Source organism: Rana temporaria, chromosome 9, assembly GCF_905171775.1.
Source record: "Rana temporaria chromosome 9, aRanTem1.1, whole genome shotgun sequence".
NCBI classification, from domain to species: Eukaryota; Metazoa; Chordata; class Amphibia; order Anura; family Ranidae; genus Rana; species Rana temporaria.
The window spans coordinates 117,398,957-117,423,899 of NC_053497.1; the positions used below are offsets into that span (position 1 = coordinate 117,398,957).

The window sequence follows — 24,943 nt, forward strand, 5'->3', positions numbered from 1 at the left end:
AGCAGAACTACTGAAATTCAGCTTCTGTTATCACTAGTGGAAGTCATCCCATTGCTGGTCAAAATGTTGCTGGTAGTTATTAGTGAGGGACCAACGCCATAGGATAATGCAAGTTCAATTTTAGTGATTCTGTTACCTACCTGATAGGATATACAGACAGGGCACATAAGAGAAATAGAGAGTCAGGAGAGCATGTCAATAAGAAACAGAAGAAAATAATTAAAAGAGATGAGGGAAGATAGAAAGTAAAGAATGTGGAAATAAAAGAGGAAACGACAAAGAACAGAAAAAAAAAGGAAAGAAAAAAAGAATCAGAGAGAATGGAAAGGTAATAATGGAGGCTAGAATGGGGAGAAATTAATAAGGAAGGGTCAGAGATAATGGAATGGTAATGAAGGAATAAGGAAGGGTCAGAGTAAATGGAATGAGAGAGAATGGGAGGAAGGGATAAGGAAGGGTCAGAGATAATAGAATGGTAGAGAATGGGGAGGAAGTGATAAGGAAGGATCAGAGATAATGGAATGGGAAGGAAGGAATGAATAAGGAAGGGTCAGAGATAATGGAATGGTAGAGAATTGGGAAGGAAGGAATAAGGAAGGGTCAGAGATAATGGAATGAGAGAGAATGGGAGGAAGGGATAAGGAAGGGTCAGAGATAATGGAATGGGAAGGAAGGCATAAGGAAGGGTCAGAGATAATGGAATGGGAGAGAATAGGAGGAAGGGATAAGGAAGGGTCAGAGATAATGGAATGGTAGAGAATGGGGAGGAAGGAATAAGGAAGGATCAGAGATAATGGAATGGTAGAGAATGGGGAGGAAGGAATAAGGAAGGATCAGAGATAATGGAATGGTAGAGAATGGGGGAGGAAGGAATAAGGAAGGGTCAGAGATAATGGAATGGGAAGGAAGGAATAAGGAAGGGTCAGAGATAATGGAATGGGAGAGAATGGGAGGAAGGGATAAGGAAGGGTCAGAGATAATGGAATGGGAAGGAAGGAATAAGGAAGGGTCAGAGATAATGGAATGGGAGAGAATGGGAGGAAGGAATAAGGAAGGGTCAGAGATAATGGAATGAGAGAGAATGGGAGGAAGGGATAAGGAAGGGTCAGAGATAATGGAATGGGAGAGAATAAAGAAGGATCAGAAAGGAAGACTGGGCACCATATCACACATTTTCTGAGAATGCTCAAAGATCCAGACATCTGGAAAAAAGTCACAGATACGATTAAATAACTTACCTCCATGGACTTTAGTGACAAACCGGGAGCGTGTCTCCTACACATGACAGAGACCTATCGTAATTCTCCCTGACCATTCATCTACTGAACGCAGTTTAGGCATGTGTTCAAATTCAAGTAGGCAGTCTAGCAACCACCCCTCGAAAATGTTATGGTTTTCCAAAGTGAATGAAATTCTAAATATGGAGGATCTCACATCCACCTTAAACAACTCATAAAAGAAATTTAGGCAGACTTGGAGATCATGGCAGGATTTCACATTCACGGACACCTAAATCCAAGTCTCATCTAAATGCCTACTCCCAGGTAGATAACCTCCCTCCGCCCCGTACCATAGACATGTTTCGTGTGACACTACCTAGTGGACTTATCCTCCCACTCTATGTTCGTCTTATATTGCCCTAATTCCCTCCCAGGGTAAAAAATGTGCTTCCCTGTCCCCTAATGGGATTGACCCAACAACCCAGTTCTCATTTCTTCTCTTGCTTTCTTCTTCCAATCTGACATTTCTTCTCCTCCTTTTAACCTACACTATAATCCAATCAGTTGGTCATCTTACTTCTGTTATTTCAAATGATCCCACATTGTTCCAATTTTGCTTTTCTTATCCCTGATTACTCCCCTTGCCTGCTCAAGATAGTATATAGGCAGGATATATTTGCTTTTCAATGTTCTACTGTAATGCTGACATGTTAGCCACTGTATGCACCTTTATCTTACCGATATTTGTGAAACTTCTGTCACAATTGTAATTATTTTTGGTACACTATTTGAATCAGATTGTATGATCTTATTACACTTCCGGTTGTTGGTTGAGCGTGATATCCTTGTAATGTAACATTTTTATTTATTTTTTTAGAAAAGGGATGAATGGGAATGGGGAGGAAGGTAGAAGGAGGGATAAGGACGGGAGGAGAAGAAGCAGCGTCAGGACATAAAAATAATGCTGATACTGGGAATAGAAGACAGTTCCAGCTGAAGACTAGCAGAGGGATCCAGATACAGAACATGGGCAGAGATGATTACATTTTCTCATATAATACAATACAAATACAATTTTAAAGAGAAAGGAAAAAAAACTTACTTCCTCAGCAGCCGGTCTCCATAGATAGGGATGAAGTATGGGAACAGGTACGGAGACACGCAAGTAGACATCAGAAGGCAGAAGATGCTCAGAATCAAACTGCGCAGCACGCGGCGAAACCAGCTGAATGTCTGTACCAAAACACAAGGAGAACAGAATCAGGACAAGCCACAATGTAGAAAGTGCAGGGCTGGGTCAGGCAAAGTGCATTGTGGGCAATAAGGCACTTGACATTACCGAGAGTGACACAAAAACAACATGCAAAAATGTAATTCCTCATGAAACACTGGACTTCATTTTCCAAACTAGAAAATATTAGAACTCAGAAAAACATTGACTTGGAAGCCAAGTAGCTGTCTATCACACCAGCGCTGACATTACAAAAGCAAAAAAACTGACTGGTTACAGTGGTAAACAGAAGCAGGTCTTTCTGTCAAAAAACATTTAAGTATGCAGTCAGGCTCAAAGCTTTCGGCTCCTTCTGTGCAATTTTCATAATTTCCACAGCTTCTCTTTCTCAAAAAAGTGTGGGTCGGATTCAGATACCTGAGCGTATCTGTCCGGCCGGCGTAACGTATCTACGCCTCCGTAACTAACACTGTAGCTGCTGACGTTTAATAAGGACATTTACCTGTCCTAGTCTGTCCTGTGATGTCGGTCCCCCGACGGCGATCGCTCAGTCCTGGTGCCTCCATCCTTACTAGGGGAAACAGGCAGTGAAGCCATACAGCTTCACTGCCCATTTCCTACTGCGCATGTGCGACTCGAGCGGCGCTTTGTGACAGACAGTTCCCAGAAGGCAGCGTGGCTCATTCACCAGAAGACACAGCGACGGAGGACGAGGCAGAAGATCCACCGCAGTGAAAGAAAAGGCAGAAGAGCTACTTCCGCATAGCAACTGCCCTTTTCAGGTGAGTATTAAAAAATATATTAAAAAAAATGCAATTTTTTAAAATTTATTTTAAGATTTTTTTGAAAAAACAAACAAAAAAAAAACGGGTGTTTTTTTTTTCCCCATACTTGCTTGGAAGTCACCTTTAATTAAATGCTATTACAATGAGATAGAGCTGCATGATTATGGCTAAAATGAGAATCACAACTTTTTGGCTTAGAAGATAGATCACGATTCTCGAGGCGTAACATCTTTTACAATAAAAAAAAAAAAATTGTGCTAAGTTTACTTCGTTTGTTCGTTTTTTATTAATTGAAATGTGTTTTTTCACCAAAAAATTGCATTTGAAAGACCGCTGGGAAAATACAGTGTGACATAAAATATTGCAGCAATTGCCATTTTATTCCCTAGGGCAGTGATGGCGAACGCGTGGCACGCGTGCCGCTCCCGGCACGGCAAGCTGTTTTGGTGGGCACGCGGTGACAATGCAGAAATGTCAAAGAAAAAAAATTAAATCGTCAAACCGCAACTAGAAACTACATTTCCCACACTACCCTGTGCTAGCGGTGACGTGTCCGAGTGGGCGTAACTTAGAATGAGCGCCCGGAGGTCACGTGCAAGCTTGCTACCCAATGAAAGCTCTCAGATCATCCACTGCCTGACGTGCTGCTGGGCGTGACTGGGAGCATGAGGAGAAGACGCGCGGCGGGAAAGAGCTGCAAGACTCGTGAAGCCATCTTTCTTCTTCATTGCGCAGTTTGATTCAGCTGCAGACAAAAGTAAGAATACTTATTACTCGAATACTATTTAGACATGGGATACCTGGGTCGTTTTATGACGTCTATTATGGGTTGCCCTGCTAACATCACCCAATCTAAAATGTAAAATTTTGCTGAACAATGACTTTAGCTAATCTCGCTGGTGGGTGTTCTGACAGTTGCTGACTGACTTGGGAAACTTTGTTCTGCAAACATATTACCCCCCTCATTGCTGTTATTGGGTCTAGGTGTCCTTTGCAAACATATTACCCCCCTCATTGCAAATGAGGGGGGTAATATGTTTGCAAATGACACCTAGGCCCAAAAACAGCAATGAGGGAGGTAATATGTTTGCTGTTATTGGGCATAGGTGTCATTTGCAAACATATTACCTCCCTCATTGCTGTTATTGGGCATAGGTGTCATTTGCAATGAGGGGGGTAATATGTTTGCAAATGACACCCAGGCCCAATAACAGCAATGAGGGGGGTAATATGTTTGCTGTTATTGGGCCTAGGTGTCATTTGCAAACATATTACCCCCCTCATTTCTGTTATTGGGTCTAGGTGTCCTTTGCAAACATATTACCCCCCTCATTGCTGTTATTGGGCCTGTGTCCTGGCCTATGGACAACAATGACACACTTTTTTTTTTCATTTTAGCCCTTTGGATTCTTCTTTGCAATTCTTGTAGAATCTACAGCAGCTTTCAGACCCAGCAGAGCGGTGTCAGCAGCGGCACAGCACGCCTTGTTGTTTCACAGGACATTGGACGATTTGAGCTTATATCTGTCTACATTACAGAAACGCAAGTTGCTAAGGGTCACATCTGGCCCCCGGGCTATGGTAGTTTCCTGTGTCCCTATGGACAACAATGAAAACATTTTTTTTTTTTCATTACAGCCCTCTCTTTGGGATTCTTCTTTGCAATTCAGAATCTACAGCAGCTTCCAGACCCAGCATAGCGGTGTCAGCAGCGGCACAGCGCGACTTCTTGTTTCACAGGATATTGGACGATGTATATCTGTCTACAAAACCGTGAGTTGTTCTACCTTTTTTGTGAAATGTTGCAATAATATTTTTGGTATAGGTAGGTAGGGATAGATTTGTATTGGGTGCTTCATCCATCCTTATTTTATACATTTTGTGTTTTTTGTAGACATGAACAACCAAAAATGAGTACATCAAAAAAAGCAAAATTAAAAACAGATAGTGGAAGATCATTCCAAGAGACCTGGACACAGTCATTTGGAGTGATTGAACGCAATGGGAAAGCGTTATGTGTTCTGTGTAGTGAAAGTGTGGTATCTCGCACATCTAGTGTCAAACGTCATTTTGATACCAACCACAAAAGTGTTGCCGAACTTGGTGTAGCTGAAAGAAAAGAGTTTCTTGATGGGAAATTGAAGAGATATCACTGCCAGTATCGTAGTTTTTGCAACTATCTTTCTAAAACAAATTATCTGGCAAATGCCAGCTTTGAAATTTCACTGTGCATAGCAAAACATGGAAAGCCCCTCTCTGATGGCGATTTTATCAAAACGGCCATGTTGGCTGTGAGTAATTCCCTTTTTCATGAATTTCCAAACAAGGACAAAATTAAGCAACGAATCTCTGAAATGCCACTTAGCAGAAATACTGTTAAAGATAGAGTCCTGCGTATGGCAAGTGATGTTAGTCAGCAGCTCACCACTGACTTACAAAAGGCAGCCTGTTACTCCATGTGCTTGGATGAAAGCACAGACATAAATAATCATGCAAGGCTAGCAGTAATTTTGCGTTATGCTGTTGGTGACACCATGAGAGAGGAGCTCATGAAACTGTTGTCTTTGCCTGGAAGAACACAAGGGATAGATATCTACAATGCTGTGATGGAGGCTTTTGTCTCACAAGACATAAGGCCAGAAAAAGTGGTTTCAGTTACTAGTGACGGGGCACCTTCCATGGTGGGGGTAACATCTGGTTTCATACAGTTTTTTGTCAAAGAAGCAAAGCACCCAGTCATTCAATTTCATTGTATTATACATCAAGAAGCTCTTTGTGCCAAGGAAAGCAGCAAAATATTAGACGATATCCTCAAGGATGTCACAAAAATGGTGAATTACATCATGGCTCGTGCTCTTAATTTTCGACAGTTTCAAGCACTTCTTGATGAGGTACAGGCACAGTATAATACTTTACTTATGTACAATAATGTACGATGGCTAAGCAGAGGACGGGTCTTGGAGAGATTTGTAGCCTGCTTGGATGAAATTAGGCTGTTTATGAATGACAAGGGGCAGGAATATCCACAGCTCACTGATATGACCTGGCTCACCAATCTCATGTTTTTTACTGATTTTACAATACACTTCAATGTCCTGAACAAAAAACTGCAAGGTTTAGGGAAAACAGCAGAAAGAATGTTTTGTGATATCAGAACATTTGAGAGAAAACTGCAGGTTTTTGAAAGAGACCTTGAAAGTGGGCAGCTGAAATATTTTCCCAATCTAAAAATGCATTTGGAAAATTCTACAACATTTACAGACAATCCAAACCATCATGAAATCTACAAGGAATTTTCTAGCATTATAGCAGTTGCAAAGGAGAATTTTGGCAACAGATTTGTACAGTTCCGTAAGATGGAAACAACCCTGAGTTTTCTTACTTCTCCAGATAAAGCCAAATTTGAAGAACTTGATCTTTCCTGCTTACACTGGTTAGATTTAGAAAATTTGGAAATGGAGCTACTGGAATTTCAAGAAAGCTCTATCTGGAAAAATAAATTCTCTGACCTGCGTGCCACACTTGAAAAGATGGAGTGTGAAGGGATGACCAAAGACAGCACAGTTGCTAGTTCAGAAAATGAAATACTTAAAGTGTGGAATTCTCTGCCAAATAATTTTAAGGCAATGAAAACACTTGGGATTGCTTTCCTTACTTTGTTTGGGTCATCCTATGCTTGTGAGCAGCTGTTTTCAGCATTGAATTATATCAAATGTGATGCCAGAAATAAACTAACAGATGATTTGAGTGCTGTATGTGTTGCTCTCAAACTAACGGCGTATGAGCCAAGGTTTGACAAGTTATCAGCATGCATACAACAGCAAAAATCACATTAATTGTGCAAAAGCATCCCAAATCTTTATCAACGCCCAGCCAAGGCATCTTTAATAATGCCCAGGCAAGGCATCTTTACCAATGCCCAGCCAATTCATCTTTAAAAATGCCCAGCAATGGCATCTTTAATAATGCCCAGCCATGGCATCTTTACCAATGCCCAGCCAAGGCATCTTTAAAAATGCCCAGCAATGGCATCTTTAATAATGCCCAGGCAAGGCATCTTTACCAATGCCCAGACAAGGCATCTTTACCAATGCCCAGCCAAGGCATCTTTAAAAATGCCCAGCAATGGCATCTTTAATAATGCCCAGGCAAGGCATCTTTACCAATGCCCAGCCAAGGCATCTTTAAAAATGCCCAGCAATGGCATCTTTAATAATGCCCAGGCAAGGCATCTTTACCAATGCCCAGCCAAGGCATCTTTAAAAATGCCCAGCCATGGCATCTTTAATAATGCCCAGCCATGGCATCTTTAATAATGCCCAGGCAAGGCATCTTTACCAATGCCCAGCCAAGGCATCTTTAAAAATGCCCAGCAATGGCATCTTTAATAATGCCCAGGCAAGGCATCTTTACCAATGCCCAGCCAAGGCATCTTTAAAAATGCCCAGCAATGGCATCTTTAATAATGCCCAGGCAAGGCATCTTTACCAATGCCCAGCCGAGGCATCTTTAAAAATGCCCAGCAATGGCATCTTTAAAAATGCCCAGCCATGGCATCTTTAAAAATGCCCAGCCATGGCATCTTTAATAATGCCCAGCCATGGCATCTTTACCAATGCCCAGCTAAGGCATCTTTATCAATGCCCAGCCAAGGCATCTTTAATAATGCCCAGCAATAGATCATTAGACTCATCCTCTGCTTATGTACAATAATGTCTTTTAGCTATGCAAAGTATACTGTGCCTGTACCCATCACAGCATTGTAGATCTCTATCCCTTGTGTAAGCAAATGCATCTTTACCAATGCCCAGCCAAGGCATCTAATGCCCAGCCAAGGCATCTTTACCAATCTTTACCAATGCCCAGACAAGGCATCTTTAAAAATGCCCAGCAATGGCATCTTTAAAGATGCCTTACCAAGGCATCTTTAATAATGCCCAGCAAAGCCATCTTTGGAAATGCCCAGCAAAGCCATCTTTGGAAATGCCCAGCAAAGCCATCTTTGGAAATGCCCAGCAAAGCCATCTTTGGAAATGCCCAGCAAAGCCATCTTTGGAAATGCCCAGCAAAGCCATCTTTGGAAATGCCCAGCAAAGCCATCTTTGGAAATGCCCAGCAAAGCCATCTTTGAAAATGCCCAGCAAAGTCATCTTTGAAAATGCCCAGCAAAGTCATCTTTGAAAATGCCCAGCAAAGCCATCTTTGGAAATGCCCAGCAAAGCCATCTTTGAAAATGCCTAGCAAAGGCATCCTTACCAGCGATCAGCAAAGGCATCTTTACCAGCGATCTGCAAATGTATCCTTATCCAAAAATACATGCACAAGTACAGTTGTTGAGATTCTTTTTCAATAAAAAAAAAATGTTTAATAGAAAGCTCTGTTATTGTGTTTTTCTTTTAAAACAAAAGCTGTTAATTAGTTTGGACAAGTGTACGAGTTGATTTTTCTAAACGAAAACCTTGGTATTCATGTTTAATTGCAGTGTTGGCACTTCAAAAAAAAATTAGGTTTTGTGTTGCAGTTTGGGCACTCAGGCTCAAAAAGGTTCGCCATCACTGCCCTAGGGTCTCTGCTAAAATATATATAATGATTGGGGGTGCCAAGTAATTTTCTAGCAAAAAAAAAAAATTGATTTTAATTTAAGAAACAAGTGTCCGAAAAAGATTTGGGGGCAGATCCACAAAATAATTACGCCGGCGTATCTATTGATACGCCACGTAATTTTAAAGTTCCCGCGTCGTATCTTTGTTTTGTATCTACAAAACAAGATACGACGACATCTGGGATCGATCCGACAGAGGCGTACGTCTTAGTACGCCGTCGGATCTTAGGTGCATTTTTTCCGCCGGCCGCTAGGTGGCGTTTCCGTCGAATTCCGCGTCGAGTATGCAAATTAGCTAGTTACGGCGATCCACGAATGTACGTCCGGCCGGCGCATTTTTTTATGTCGTTTGTGTTCGGCTTTTTCCGGCGTATAGTTAAAGCTGCTATATGGTGGCGTACTCAATGTTAAGTATGGCCGTCGTTCCCGCGTCGAAATTTGAATATTTTACGTCGTTTGCGCAAGCCGTTCGCGAATAGGGATTTGCGTAGAATGACGTCACCGTCGTAAGCATTGGCTTGTTCCGGTTTAATTTCGAGCATGCGCACTGGGATACCCCTACGGACGGCGCATGCGCTGTTAAAAAAACGTTGTTTACGTCGGGTCAGGACATATTTACATAAAACACGCCCCTATCACATCTTTTTGAATTGCGCGCCCTTACGCCACCAAAGATACACTACGCCTCCGTAACTTACGGCGCGCATTCTTTGTGGATTTGAAAAAAAAAAAAGTTACGGCGGCGTGGTGTATCTTAGATACGCTACGCCCGGCGGGAAGATGCACCGCGCTACGTGGATCTGCCCCTTGGACTTTAAGTGGTTAAACTTCCTGCATTTACACACAAAAGTTTGCTCTAAGGAATAGGGATGAGCTTCGAGTTCGAGTCAAACTCATGTTCGACTCGAACATTGCCTGTTTGCCGAACAGCGAACAATTTGGGGTGTTTGCGGCAAATTCAAAAAGCCGCAGCACACCCTGGAAAAGTCTATGGGAGAAATCTAAAGTGCTAATTTTAAAGGCTTATATGCAAGTTATTGTCATAAAAAGTGTTTGGGGACCTGGGTCCTGCCCCAGGGGACATGTATCAATGCAAAACTTTTTTTTTAAAAAACGTGCGTTTTTTCGGGAGCAGTGATTTTAATAATGCTAAACCCCTTCCATACAGGGCATTTTCACCCCCTTCCTGCCCAGACCAATTTTTAGTTTTCAGCGCTGTTGCATTTTGAATGACAATTGCGTGGTCATGCAACACTGTATCCAAACTAAATCTTTATGTTTTTTTCCCCCCACAAATAGAGCTTTCGTTTGGTGGTATTTGATCATCTCTGCGGTTTTTATTTTTTGCGCTATAAACAAAAGAAGAGCGACAATTTAAAAAAAAAAAAAAAACACAATGGGCTAGATTCAGATATATTTGTGTATCTTTAGGCGGGCGTAGCGCATCTCATATGCGCTACGCCGTCGTAACTTAGAAAGGCGAGTACTGTATTCAGAAAGAACTTGCGCCTTTAGTTACGGCGGCGTAGCGTATATGGGCCGGCGTAAGCCCGCCTAATTCAAAATAGGAAGGAGGTGGGCGTGTTTTAGTATAATGATCCGTGACCCCATGTAAATGAGGCGCCGAACACACGGCGCATGTGCCGTCCGTGGACGTATCCCAGTGCGCATGCGTCAAAATCACATCGGCTAGAGATACGCCGAACACTGCCTACGACGTGTACGTAAGTTACGCACAGCCCTATTCGCGTACGACTTACGCAAACAACGGAAAATTCAACGCTGTCCCGACGTCCATACTTAACATTGCCTGCGCCTCATATAGCAGGGGTAACTTTACGCCGGTCCGACGCCTTACGCAAACGACGTATATAGATACGCCGGGCGCAACTACGTTCGTGAATCGGTGTATCTAGCTCATTACCATATTCGATGCGTAAATCTACGGAAGCGCCACCTAGCGGCCAGCGTAAATATGCAACTAAGATACGACGGCATAAGAGACTTACGTCGGTCGTATCTTAGCCAAATTTCGGCGTATCTTGCTTTATGAATACAGAAAAAAGATACGCCGGCGCATCCTAGAACTTACGCGGCGTAACAATAGATACGCCAACATAAATTCTTTCTGAATCTAGTCCAATATTTTTTACTTTTTTATTTAATAAATATCACAATTTAAAAAAAAAAAAACATTTTGTTTCCTCAGTTTAGGGCGATACGTATTCTTCTACATATTTTTGGTAAAAAAATATTGCAATAATCGTATATTGATTGGTTTGCGCAAAAGTTATAGCGTCTACAAAATAGGTGATAGATTTATGGCATTTTTATTTTATAAATTTTTTTACCAGTATTGGCGGCGATTTGCGATTTTTTATTGTGACCGTGGCATTGCGGCGAACACATCGGACCCTTTTGACACGTTTTTGGGACCATTCACATTTATACAGCAATTAATGCTATAAATATGCATTGATTACTGTGTAAATGTGACTGGCAGGGAAGGGGTTAACCACTAGGGGGCGCTGAAGGGGTTAATATGTTCCCTAAGGTGTGTTCTAACTGTAGGGGGGAGGGGACTCACAAGGGGAGGAGACCGATGTGTGTTCCTCTGTACTGGGAACACACATTGGTCTCCTCACCGCTGACAGGAGGTGGATTTGTGCGTTTACACACACAGATCCACACTCCTGCCGTGATCACCGGCAATCGCAGGTGCCCGGCGGCAATCGCGGCCGCCGGGCACCCGCCCTGGGAACACAGGACGTCATATGACGTCCACCCGGATCGAGGGAGGGTTCCTGCCGACGTCATTTTACAATGCGTCGGTAGGGAAGGGGTTAAAGTGAAACAATAAAAGTGAAATATTCCTTTAAATTTTGTACCTAGGGGGTGTGTAAAGTCAGCATGTAAAGCAGCGCTTGTTTCCCGTGCTTAGAACTATCCTTGCACAAAGTGTCATTTCTGAAGGATTTAAAATCACTGCTCCCGAAAAAACTGCAGTTTTTAAAACTTTTTTTTGCATTGATACATGTCCCCAGGGGCAGGACCCGGGTCCCCAAACACGTTTTAGGATATTAGACTTTAAAATTAGCACTTTAAATTTCAAACGTTCGAGTCCCATAGACTTTATTGGGGTTCTAATGTTCACACAAAATTTTGGTTCGTTCGCAGGTTCTGGTGCGAACCGAACAGGGGTGTTCGGCTCATCCCTACTAAGGAAGTTGGTTACAATGTTTCATGTTGTTACAAACTTGGCAGACTGCCCAGATTTTTTCTTTACACACACAGAAGTTTATCCCTTTGATCTAAGAAGGAAGCATTAGTTACAATGGCAGACTGCCCGAATATTTTCTTTTGACAGCTGAGTGAGCAGATAAAGTCTCTTGCTTGTTATATGAAAGAATTGGCAAACTCTGCATTGGAGATTGTCAGGGGGGTTGAATCGAGATCACAATTTTTTAAGAATTAATTGTGCAGCTCTACAATGAGATAATGGTCATCAGATGTATGACATAAATTAGGTATAAAAGGAACATAAAAATTGTCTGTTTAAGTAATGAGCATCACTGACTGACCCTGTGCATAGTTGATGATAATAAATCTACCAGTCTGAGTAAGAATTTGAGCATCATTTTGTTTGGATGCCAGAACAATTCCCCAACACTGGCTATGCTACCTAGCGAGTTGCAGACCTGGACCAAGTATGCAGGTTAGTAATTAGGCCTTTTAGACTTTACTGGTTGCATATATGTTCTGGGTCACTGATTGTCCAGTTAGCAAAGCCAGGGTAAGGATAACAGCCCTAAGATTGTACCAAGTCAGCCACAGAAGCTCCCATAACTCATCAGCCATACCCTCACAGGTTCCAATGAATTACGGCCAGTCACCCCATGCCAATTTCCCTTTTTAAAGTTCCTCACCAACTTCTGCCCATTTAAGGCCTGCTGGTAGCTGGTAAAGCTGATCCAAGGCCCAAAGATGACAGTGCCAACAAAGTAGACATATCCCATGAACTCTACAGGAGACGGAACGCAGCGGACGATGCCCCGGTCCACATCGAAACCCAGAGATACAGCCTTCATCGCTACTATCATTTGTGCACCTATAAAAAGTAAAAAAAACATGGTAAGAGAGAGAAAAAAAAAAAAAAGAGGGGATGGGATGTTTTTAGTCAATTCAATAGAGTGAATTATATTTTCACCTACACTACCACCTTTTGCACACATCAGAGCCTCCAAAAAAAGTACATCTGGGTATAGAGGTGCACGTGACTGGTCAGTTACCAGGCTCATTTACTGCCATATAGTCCCGTGTAAGCTCCAACCCAATGTGGATCAAAACTTATGCAATGATTCTGCATGGGCCTCCAGTGAGCCAAAAAAGCAGCAGATAATACACAGAGGTAGGTATAGTCTCCTTATCCTACCTGTTTTGATATTGTCACTTGGCTCTGAATGGGTAAATTATAGGTTTGCTTTGATCAATTCTTTATTTACCAGTTTATCAAATGTGATTAGCAAAAGCATATAAATTCCTTAAAGAGATCCTGCCTTGCCAGTTAAGATAAACATATCTAGTTAAAATAATCACCTATGCCTATACAGGGCTGCATGTTGTTTGTTTGCCCCCATTGTACCGAATATCTTTTTAATTACCTCTGACACATTCTAGATGCACTGAGCTGCTCTCTGACCCTATCTCTGCTCCTGGGAAGATCTGCATCAACAGCGTTTGTAGACTGTATGAGGATTCCTCAGCTCCTTGGCTAACATCATGATTCCATAGTGTCAGAGGTGTTAAAAAAAAATAAAAAATAAAAGCACAGAGGGGGCAAAAAAAAAAAAAAAAAAAATTATATATATATATATATATATATATATATATATATATATATATATATATATATATATATATATATATATATATATATATATTGCTAAACATATACTTATGCAAGTTTTTAAGATGCGTGTCTTAATTGGCATGGGTTAATGACTGGGTCTCTTTGTGCAGTACAAAATAAAATATTGGTTTATGTATCATATATAAAAAATAGATAGTGTGTTATTTCTACAAGTTGCTCTCGCCCTATAGGGTACAGTCTGTGGATGTTAACCAATGAACAGGGATTTCTTTTTTAATATACAAAGGAAATATGTGTACTAACCTCTCATTTTATGCCAACTTGCTGTATCCACCATGTGCATCTCACTGTCAAGACAGGAAACATGCAAATCAAATAAAATGCCAAACACCACAAGTATGGCTGTAAAGATATGGCTCATACACAGGTTTTAACGCAATTAATGTGCTACTTCCATGATGTACATTATGAAAATAGCACATTACTCTCATCTTCCATTTTGGATTGATTTTGTATGCACTTTCTGAGATGGTTGCAAATTGAGAGCTCTGCACTCACTATATGTGGAATACACACGGAACACTGCAGTTTCTTCAGTTATAACAAGTCTATTTTGTACTTTCTGGTGGGTCTTTCTGTTAGATGGCGAAGGTAAGCCGTGGGACTCCCACTGAAGTTAAATGCATTATAGTTTCCCTTCACATCCTCCCAGGACCAATTTTTAGGGCAATGTCATAAGATATGCAAGATTGTGCCCACTGCCAAAGAGCAGCTCCAACATGTATCCTGGACAGCCCTGTCCTTTTTATGCAATACATAAGAGACCCGGTACCATCTGGACAGGATCTTATATCCCATTTTCTGGTATTTATTTGCTATGGAAGATTTGTGTGCAAAATATAGGATTTTATCTTGTTTTGGAGTGAAGGAGGTCTCATACCCAATGGTGTACGAATGGCAGGTAGGAAGTGTTAGAAAGCATAGTCAAGAGTCCCTACATATGCAACAGTATGTGTCTTGAAAGTAGTTTAGGTAGCACTTAGATTTGAACTGTGTCGGCGAACGTGGAGCAAAGTTAGCCCTCTTAAATCTTTGGAGGAAATGTCTCAACTGAGTTGTGCTCCATAACAGGTCCATTTTGACATACTGGTCTGTATTACAACAGTGGTGTCCTGCAAAATACTGATCACTTATATACCTATAAATATGTGATGTGCCTCCAGATAAGCTGACCACAGAACAATGGGTATAAAGCCCATTGGAGGTGAAATGTGTGCCTGGTTAGTTTTATCGAATGGCTTTCATGTACAGTGGGGGAAATAATCATTTGATCCCCTGCAGATTTTGGAAGTTTGCCCACTTACAAAGAATTGAAGTGTCTATAATTTTTATCATAGGTGTATTTTAAATGATAGAGACAGAATATCAACCAAAAATCCTGACTTAGTACTTGGTGAAGAAACCCTTGTTGGCAAGCACAGAGCTAAGACATTTCTTGTATATGGTGACCAGGTTTGCACACATCTCAGGAGGGATTTTGGTCCACTGTGCTTTACAGATCTTCTCTAAATCCATAAGGTTTCTTGACAACTCAAAGTTTCAGCTCCCTCCATAAATTTCCTATAGGATTAAGGCCTGGAGACTGACTAGGCCACTTCATGACCTTAACGTGATTCTTCTTGAGCCACTCCTTTGTTGCCTTGGCTGTATGATTTGGGTCATTGTCATGCTGGAAGACCCATCCATGACCCATCTTCAGTGTTCTGGCTGAGGGAAGAACGTGGTCATACAAAATTGTACAATACATGGACCTGATAATTGGCCCCTCAATGCGGCAAAGTCGGGCTGTACCTTTAGCAGATAAACAGCCCCCGAGCATCATGTTTTCACCTTTGTGCTTGACTGCAGGGATGGTGCTCTTAGGGTCATAGTCAGCATTTTTCTTCCTTCAAACACAGCGAATCGAGTTAATACCAAAGAGCGCAATTTTGGCCTCATCTGACCACAGCACTTTGTCGCAATCCTTCTCTGAATCACTTAGATGTTCATTGGCATGACTGCATGTGCCTTCTTGGGAGTATTTGGAGGAAGAAAAATGCTGACTACGACCCTAAGAACACCATGCCTACAGTCAATCACGGAGGTGGAAACATTATGCTTGGGGCTATTTCTCTGCTAAAGGTACAGACTGACTTTACCACTTTGAAGGGCCAATGGACGGGGCCATGTTTGTAAAATCTTGGATGACAAACCTTCTTCCTTCAGCCAGAACACTGAAGATGGGTCTATCATCATGACAATGACCCAAAACATACCGCCAAGGCAACAAAGGAGTGGCTCAAGAAGAAGCATGTTAAGGTCATGGAGTGGCCTAGCAAGTCTCCAGACCTTATACCTATAGAAAATTTATGGCGGGAGCTGAAGCTTCGAGTTGCCAAGAAACCTTAAGGATTTAGAGAAGAGCTGTAAAGAAGAGTGGACCAAAATCCCTCCTGAGATGTGTGCAAACCTGGTCACCAACTACAAGAAATGTCTGACCTCTGTGCTTGCCAACAAGGGTTTCTCCACCAAGTACTAAGTCATGTTTTGCTTGGAGATCAAATCATTATTTTACTCACTGAATTGCAACCCAATTTATAACATTTGTATCATATTTTTTAGGGGGGATTTTTAGTATTTTGGTATTTCTGGATTTTTGATATTCTGTCTCTATCATTTAAATTACACCTATGATAACAATTATAGACCCTTCATTTCTTTGTAAGTGGGCAAATTTACAAAATCTGCAGGTATGACCTGCAGTATTAAGCCCTGTACACACGATCGGATATCTGATGGAATCTAATCCAATGGATTTTTTCGTCGGATATCCAATGAAGTGGACTTTCATCAGTCTTGCCTACACACCATCGGTCAAAAATCTGACCGTGTCCAACGCGGTGACGTAAAACACTACGACGTGCTGAGAAAAATTAAGTTCAATGCTTCCGAGCATGCGTCAACTTGATTCTGAGCATGTGTGTATTTTTGACCGATGGACTTCCACACAGACGATCGTTTTTTTCTATCGTTTTTTTATCCATAGGACAATTTTAAAACATGTTCTATTTTTTTTCACCGATGAAAAACAAACCGATGGGGCCCACACAGGATCGGTTCGTCCGATGAAAGCGGTCCATCGGTCTGTTTTCATCAGACAAACCGATCGTGTGTACACGGCTTAAGAGTATATTGTTCCAATGTGAATGACATCACAGTTGTCAAAGGAATACTTGTCCCTGCCGGAAGATTTCCCCTCTAATCAATGTTTCTATGCTGCACATCACTTATAACAGTCTAAATACCTTTTTTTTTTTCCCCCACCTGTTCCCCAGCAGTCAGGTGATCGCACATCTCTGGGTCTTGGCAGGCTTGGTGAGAGCCGACAACGGTGTGGCATTCCCAAAGCAGTGATGTCACCCCACTGGCACCCATTTTCTGGGAGTTGTCAGTCTCCTCCCACGTACCTAAGTAGCCACCCAGGACCCAGAGCTGTGTGATCACAAGACTGCTAGGAAACAGATAAAAGATATTTACACTTCTTTTTATCTCAAACTGCGTGCAGCATTGGTAAAGGTAGAGGACAACATTTAAATCATACTAAGTAGATGGCCTTCCCTTGTTTAGAGACCATAGAAGATCACACAGTATAAAGTGCTGTTGGCATTTTCTCACTGAGCAGCACAATGCACCGGATGCTATGCGTTGTGTTGCATTAGAGCACATGTTTAGACAGTGTGTTGGGGTGCCATTCACAGTGAATAGCAATGCTGTGCATTAACACTCTTAACATACATTTCTGCAACAGCCTGGTGTGAAGGTCCTTAAACCTGTACACTTCCTGAATGTCACAGATCAAGATGTGACATGTACATGCTAACATTACACTTGTGACCTCATCTAAATGAAGAAAAGACTATGTGCAAATTGCAGGAACACATCAGATTTTAGTTTTGGTAATACCAGTGAAACAAATTCTCATTGGTTGCTTTAGGCTTGCTGATTTCAGAGCACTGGCTTCTCACCCCATAAGGAGGTAGATTAGGACGGTGATGGAGAGAAGGACCCCGCGGTTCTGAGAGTGCCGGCACAGGAACAGGACCAGGTAACACAGCAGGCTCATGAGGACCACCCAGATCATCTGCAGGTGGAAGAAATGATAGAGGCAGAAGAAACCACCAGCGATTGTGAACAGGTGTTTGATGTGAGGCGGGAGGCCTGCAGGGATGGAGAACAATAAAAGTGGGTTTTATACAAAACATACAAATGCAATCTGCAAAGACATTACACTTTATTCCCGATTACCACCATTTACAAAGTGTAAAACAATCTCCTAAAGAAAATCTGTCATCAGAAAAATACAAAGGCTGACGTTGCCAACGTCCTTTCCAACATGCCGGCTTTAATACTTTCTAAATAGAGATGGGCTCAGGCGTGTTCGAAAACCACGTGCCCGATCCCGCCAGGAAGCCGACACTGCACAGCGCTAATCACAGGCAGTGAGACATTTCCCAGTCCGTAGCTGCAGAGATCGGAAAAGGTGATTAGCGATATGCAGTGTCGGCTTCCTGGCGGGAACGGGCACGTGGGTTTCGGACACGCCTCGAGCCCATCTCTATTTCTGTATAACTGATCTGGATCAAGCAAGCAAATGAAGTCAGGAATGCTGAATACATAGGCCCAGATTCTGAAAGGACTTACGGCGGTGCAGCGACATGTACGCCGTCGTAAGTCCTAATCCGAGCCGTCGTATCTATGCGCCTGATTCTTAGAATCATTTACGCATAGATATCCATTAGATCCGACAGGCGCAAGTCTCTTACGCCGTCGGATCTTAACTGTATTTTTTTGTTGACCGCTAGGTTGCACTTCCGTCGAATTGCGCATTGAGTATGCAAATTAGCTAGATACGCGAATTCCCGAACGTACGCGCGGCCGACGCAGTAAAGTTACGATGTTTACGTTAGGCTTTTCCCGGCGTATAGTTGCCCCTGCTATATGAGGCATAAGTGCGGCGTACCAATGTTAAGTATGGCCGTCGTTCCCGCGTCGAAATTTGAAAAAGTTACGTCGTTTGCGTAAGTCGTCCGTGAATGGGGCTGGACGTCATTTACATTCACGTCGAAACCAATGACGTCTTTGCGGCATACTTTGGAGCAATACACACTGGAAAATTCCACGGACGGCGCATGCGCCGTTCCGCAAAAATGTCAATCACGTCGGGTCACAGTAGTTTTACATAAAACACGCCCCCCTGATCCAAATTTGAATTAGGCGGGCTTACGCCGGCCGATTTACGCTGCACCGCCACAACTTACGGAAAAAGTGCTTTGAGAATACAGCACTTTCCCGTCTAAGTTGCGGAGGCGTAACGTAAATCGGATACGTTACGCCGCCGCAGAGATACGCCATTCTACGAGAATCTGGGCCTAAGAAAGTATTAGAGCCAGATTATCAGCATGACATGGCTCTAATATGTGATGTTTACTGATCACAGGGCCTCATTTACCAAATCGTCTGAAAAAAGAAATCTGTGTGGCTTGCAGCCACCAATCGACGCTTCTCACTTTGTAGCCTACACTAAAATATACAAATGACAGTTGGTCATGTACAGCCCAGACAGTTCTTATTTCTGCATTTTGGTGAATGAGGCCCATTACATCCAGGTCACCCCAAGCTTTACATAGCGGATCTCACCCAGCCTCCAGAGCACCCTACAGCCCAGGCACATGAGTAGCAGCACCCAGATCTGCTCCAGTCCCTGCAGAGCGGTGGGAATAACGCAGCCATGGAGCAGTTGCTCGTAGAACTCCCTGCGGCTGAAGGCGGCCATGTCTGGTCCTGGGAAAATGGGGGTTCAGCGGTCACAACCTGCAGGCGACAAACACACATTCCATCATCTACTGTATAGAAAGACATGTATATCCATACAGATCAATAAACACTATCAGAATTAAAGGCACATATATATTACCTAGCAACAGCTCCAGTTCTGCTCTATTCCATCCCTTCTCTCATTCTCTCCCCAGGAAAAGGGGGGATGCTTTCATCAACAGTGTTTAGTCTTAACAAATGAGAGAAGACCAGAGGGAAAAATGCACCAGTTACTAACCAGGGCTACAGCTCATAACCCAATCCAAGCAGAGCCATGCCTGTCCTATAACAAAGCAGGACAGATGCAGACTAGCCAATCAAATGAGCAACCCTACATGCCACCGAGCAAAGCACTACTGACGGACTAATCAGAGATCAGGAACTAAACAGTTAGACCAATCAGAGTGCAGGAACATGCCAATGGCCCAGATTGTCAAGGTTTAGGTGATTGCCAGGAACACTGGCCAATGGGATTGAGGGAGGGGTGGGATTAGTAGGGAGACACAGCGTTGAAAATGTAAAGAAAAGAATAGACGTGTGCAGAAAATGCCTACTGTATCGTGTATAAGGGAGAGAGAGCATCGATCCACTCTAAAAGATCGATCCACTCTAAATGCAAGAATCCATAATGGATTACTGATAATACAATAAGAGTATCTCCATGCGGTTACAATATAACGTGTCTGCATTCTTCTTTTGGAATTCGATTCTGCTGCCATCTAGTGTCGCAATTTGCTATTGCATGTAGACACTGGTCAGACTTCTACAATGGGATCAAAATTCACTTCTGGTGTCATGTTTGGTTATCTCACATGAGTGTAATGTACCTGCTTCCCAAAATGTACACAGATCAGCCATAACTATATGACCACCTACCTAATATTGAGTAGGTCCCCCTTTTGCCACCAATACAGCACTGACCCATTGACACACAGACTCCACTAGACCTCTGAATGTATGCTGGGATATCAGGCACCAAGCCATCAGTAACAAATCCTTTAGTGGGAGGTCCACACAAAAATGTAACCCCCCCCCCCCCACATCCGGTGTCACATTTGGCACCTTTAAGGCTGCATTCACACTATAACGCGGCGTATTGTACCGCGATTTGCCGCGACATAACGAGTCGTTTTAACCTTTTTTTTTTTTTTTACAAAACATTGTTAACATTGTTGTCTATGCCGAACGCCAAAAGCCGCTGAAAAAAAGGGTCTGGGACTTGTTTTGAGCTTCAGGCTTACGGCGTTCGGCGTGGAGATGTGAACCATCTCCATAGACATCAATGTTAAATCACCCCTCCAGCGGCACGAGCGTCGGGCGTAAATACGCCAAGGTGTGAATGCAGCCTCAGGGGGGAGCAGATAGCTGTATAATACAGGTATTTGCATCCACTTACGGGCATAGACCCCCGCAGAATCTGCAGGGGTCTATGTCACTCCCCCCCCCCCCCCCTGTCTTCTGGGAAACACACAGTACGGAATCGGGAAATTAAGCTGCAATGCTTCACTTCCTGATTCCCTCACCGAGGATGGCGATGGGGGCAACCAAAAGCCAAGCTATTGCTCAGCTTCGGCTGCCGACATCGCGGGCACCCATAGCAGGTAAGTGTCCATTTATTAAAAGTCAGCAGCTGCAGTATTTGTAGCTGCTGGCTTTTAATATATATATATATTTATTTTTTAGGCGGACCTCCGCTTTAAGTCCTGTAAAGCCGGCCATAGAGAATTTGAATCTCACCCGGATCAGTAGGACCAGCTAAGATCTGAACCATGAATGGGCCCTCTTGCCCACCCCTTGTCCTTGCCCTGATGGACAGGCTTATTGTACCTAAGTTGATCGCTAGATTGGGTACAAGCAGCATGCCGCATTTTCCTGTGAATAATAGCAGTGGCTATAGCTGCTAGAAGTAATCATTGAGTGTTCTCCCGGCAAATACAAACAAAAATGTAGCGCTGAGTGATAAATGAATATACTGTGTGAGTAGTATATATTAAACATGTGGATCTATGAATACATCTGTATATATAGAAAATATAAAACACAGTCCATGTGAGTGAACTATAAGTCCAAACAATGAATGGTCATGTGATGGTGCTCCAAATCATTACGTGTGTGAAAACAAGTGAGGAAGAGCCGTCACCAGCTGAAGGGGGGGGCTTACCGGAGAGATTGAACCCTAGGGAACATATGTTCGAGAGGGTCAATCTAGCGTGATATGAGGCGCATGGATCAATCAATGCTGCAGCTCCTAAAACGACTTCCAAAACTCCAAATGTGTAGCCAAAAGGTGGATGGTTGGATGTAAATTGAAGTGCTCCAATGTAGGTCAAACCACAGAATCAGAAGGGCAATGCCAAGAAGAGGAAAGAGAAAGATGGCACATAGCGTAATCCAGTTTTTGAACTGTATTTTAATGTAGGTTAAAACACTTACATCAAATGGTGTTAAAGCTAATCAGATAAAAAGCGTCAGCAGTGGAATACCCGACGCATTTCGCAATCTCATGCATCGTCTGGGGTGGGGTCTGGAGTGTTCTCCCGGCAGCAGGGGTGGCTCCCTGCACTCAGGAGAACCACCAGGAGAACACAATAGCACAGTGGGAGGCATTCCCCCATCAATACTGACTGTATCAATGGGGAAATCTAGCAATTTGGTTGCAGGAAAGAAAATCCCACCGTCTATGGCCGGCTTCCGGCTTAAGAAATGAGGTGGGACCTCCCTGCATCAGACTTGTTTTTCCTGCACATTCCACAGATACTCTTTTGGACTAAGATCAGGAGAATTTGGAGGCCAAGTCAAAACCTCCAGCTCGTTGTGTGTTTCAAACCATTTTTGAAGTGTGGCAGGTCTGCATTATGCTGCTTAAAGGGGCTACTTGCCATACCGTTTACATCAGGGATCCTCAAACTACGGCCCTCCAGCTGTTGTAGAACTACACATCCCATGAGGCATTGTAACACACTGACATTCACAGACATGACTAGGCATGATGGGAATTGTAGTTCCTGAACAACTGGAGGGCCGTAGTTTGAAGACCCATGGTTTACATCAGGAGTCTCAAACTGGTGGCCCTCCAGCTGTTTCAGAACTACAAGTCCCATCATGCCAGTGGGAGTCATGCTTGTATCTGCCAGCCTTGCAATGCCTCATGGGACTTGTAGTTCTGCAACAACTGGAGGACCGTAGTTTGAAGACCCATGGTTTACATGAACAGGGTGTACTTGGTCACCAATAAGGATGAGCTCCGGCGTGTTCGCATAGAACACGTGCAGAGCCCGCCAGGAAGTGAGCACGGCGCTGTGCTAATCACAGCCAGGGAGACATTGTCCCGATGCTCGGCTGCAGGGATCGTGAAATGTCTCCCTGGCTGTTATTAGCACAGCGCCGTGCTCACTTCCTGGCGGGCTCTGCACGTGTTCTATGCGAACACGCCAGAGCTCATCCTTAGTCACCAATAATGTTTAGGTAGGTGGTAAGGATGAGCTCCGGCGTGTTCGAATAGAACACGTGCAGAGCCCGCCAGGAAGTCGGCACCAGCGCTGCGCTAATCACAGCCAGGCAGACATTTCCCGATCTCTGCAGCCGAGTATCGGACAATGTCTTCCTGGCTGTGATTAGCGCAGCGCGGGCAGGGATGGACTGGCCATTGGGAAAACAGGGAGTTTCCCGGTGGGCCGTTGGCTCAGTGGGCCGGCTTCAGTGACAGCAGACCGCCGCCCCCCTCCACTCCTCTGTCTCTCCCTTCCCACAGCGCTCAGCTCCTCCCCCTCCCCGCAGCGCTCACCTGGGGGGAACAGAGAAGCAGGGGGCGACAGAGGAGCATGGGGAAGGGGACAGACAGCTGACTCAACAGCTTTGGCCTGGGAGTTTCTCACTTCTGCCTGATCTTGTCCCATAAGGGGGGGCACCGAACTGATTATTTTCCCCGGGTGAAATAATGTCTAGCTTCCCCACTGGTACTGCCTATAAAAGTACCAGTAACAGCCGTTCTACTCTAATAAAGTAGAACGGCTAGTGGCTAGTAAAGGGGGAGAGGGGGCTTGGGTGGCCGGATGGGGGGGTGCGGGAGTTGTCCGGCCGCCATAGGAGAGACCTGCCAAAGTGGGCCAGTCTGGATGAAGTCCAGGGCCAAATTTTTGTCCCAGTCCAGCCCTGAGCGCGGGTGCCGACTTCCTGGCGGGCTCTGAACGTGTTCTATGCGAACATGCCGGAGCTCATCCTTAGTAGGTGGTATGTGTCAAAGTAACATCCTTATAAATAGCAGGACTTAAGTTTCCCAGCAGAACATCTCCCATAGCATCACACTGCCTTCCCCGGCTTGCCTTCTTCCCATACCACATCCTTGTGCCATCTCTTCCCCAGGTAAACAATGCATACACACCCAACCATCCATGTGATGTAAGAGAAAATGTTATCAGACCAGTTCACCTTGTTCCATCGCTCCATCATCCAGTTCTAATGCTCAACTGCCCATTATAGGCACTTCTGTCTGTGGATACGGGTCAGCATGGGCACCCTGACCAGCCTGTGGCTACCCAGCCTCATACGCAACAAACCGCGACCCATTTCTTTCTGCCACCTGTCAGTTGGTGATGAAGATGTCTGATTGGTGTCTATTACATGAAAAAAAAAATGCAGCAGCAGGAATGAGACATCTTACCAAAGTCCACATTGAAACACCCTTAGCTGGACTGTTCTATGAACCCACCTGCTCTATTCTTTAGGTGGTAAGGGGTGTTTATATTTCACCTGACTGCCCCCTCACCACCCAAAGGATGGAGCAGGTGGACTACTAGACTCTATGGGCGAAAAAGTCTGTCTCCTAGTTATGTTTAGGCGGCCATTTTATCGGTTAGAACGTATAGGTAATGCTGAAGTTTTTCCGCCAGCTTCTTACTCAGGTAGGATCTTTATTCACAAGGAGCCAACTTCAGCATCATTATAAAATACGATTTATATTTTAAAATGTGCTCCCAGAGTTAAACCTTTCATCCAATTACTAAATTGCTGCATCTGTAAATTTCAAAAGTCAATATGAAGGAATTATAGTGGTTAAAAAAAAAAAAATCTGATTTTCGTATAAAAATTTCCTATAGGGTGTGTCCTATGACTACATACTTCTGCTAATAGGTGTCCCTCGTTCCCATTTCAGAAAGCTGGGAGGTATGTTGTTCCTACCTGAGTAAGAAGCTAGCCGAATAACTTCAGCATCACCTATACGTTCTAACCGATAAAATGGCCGCCTAAACATAACTAAGAGACAGACTTGTTCGCCGCTCAGCACTGCCCCTAGAGTCTAGTAGTGGTATTGCTCCACTGCTA

The 24,943-nt window shown here is 43.5% G+C and overlaps 1 protein-coding gene across 4 annotated transcripts in view; it reads right to left on the reverse strand.

Moving 5' to 3' along the window:
- Window positions 1-24,823, reverse strand: part of PORCN (porcupine O-acyltransferase) — a 52,376-nt gene extending 27,553 nt beyond the window's left edge. For 2 of the 4 annotated variants that reach the window (XM_040324238.1, XM_040324236.1), the window contains exons 1-6: window positions 19,722-19,919; window positions 19,445-19,618; window positions 17,773-17,965; window positions 14,012-14,055; window positions 12,765-12,946; window positions 2,323-2,453 (exon numbers count right to left, since the gene is read on the reverse strand). In XM_040324238.1, coding sequence (XP_040180172.1) covers window positions 2,323-2,453; window positions 12,765-12,946; window positions 14,012-14,055; window positions 17,773-17,965; window positions 19,445-19,580 — 686 coding nt within the window. In that variant the 5' untranslated portion in view covers window positions 19,581-19,618; window positions 19,722-19,919. Of the gene's footprint in view, window positions 1-2,322; window positions 2,454-12,764; window positions 12,947-14,011; window positions 14,056-17,772; window positions 17,966-19,444; window positions 19,619-19,721; window positions 19,920-24,087 lie in introns of those variants that run through there. The other 2 variants (XM_040324237.1, XM_040324239.1) reach the window with 2 other exon arrangements.
- Between the last annotated feature and the right edge of the window lie 120 nt (window positions 24,824-24,943).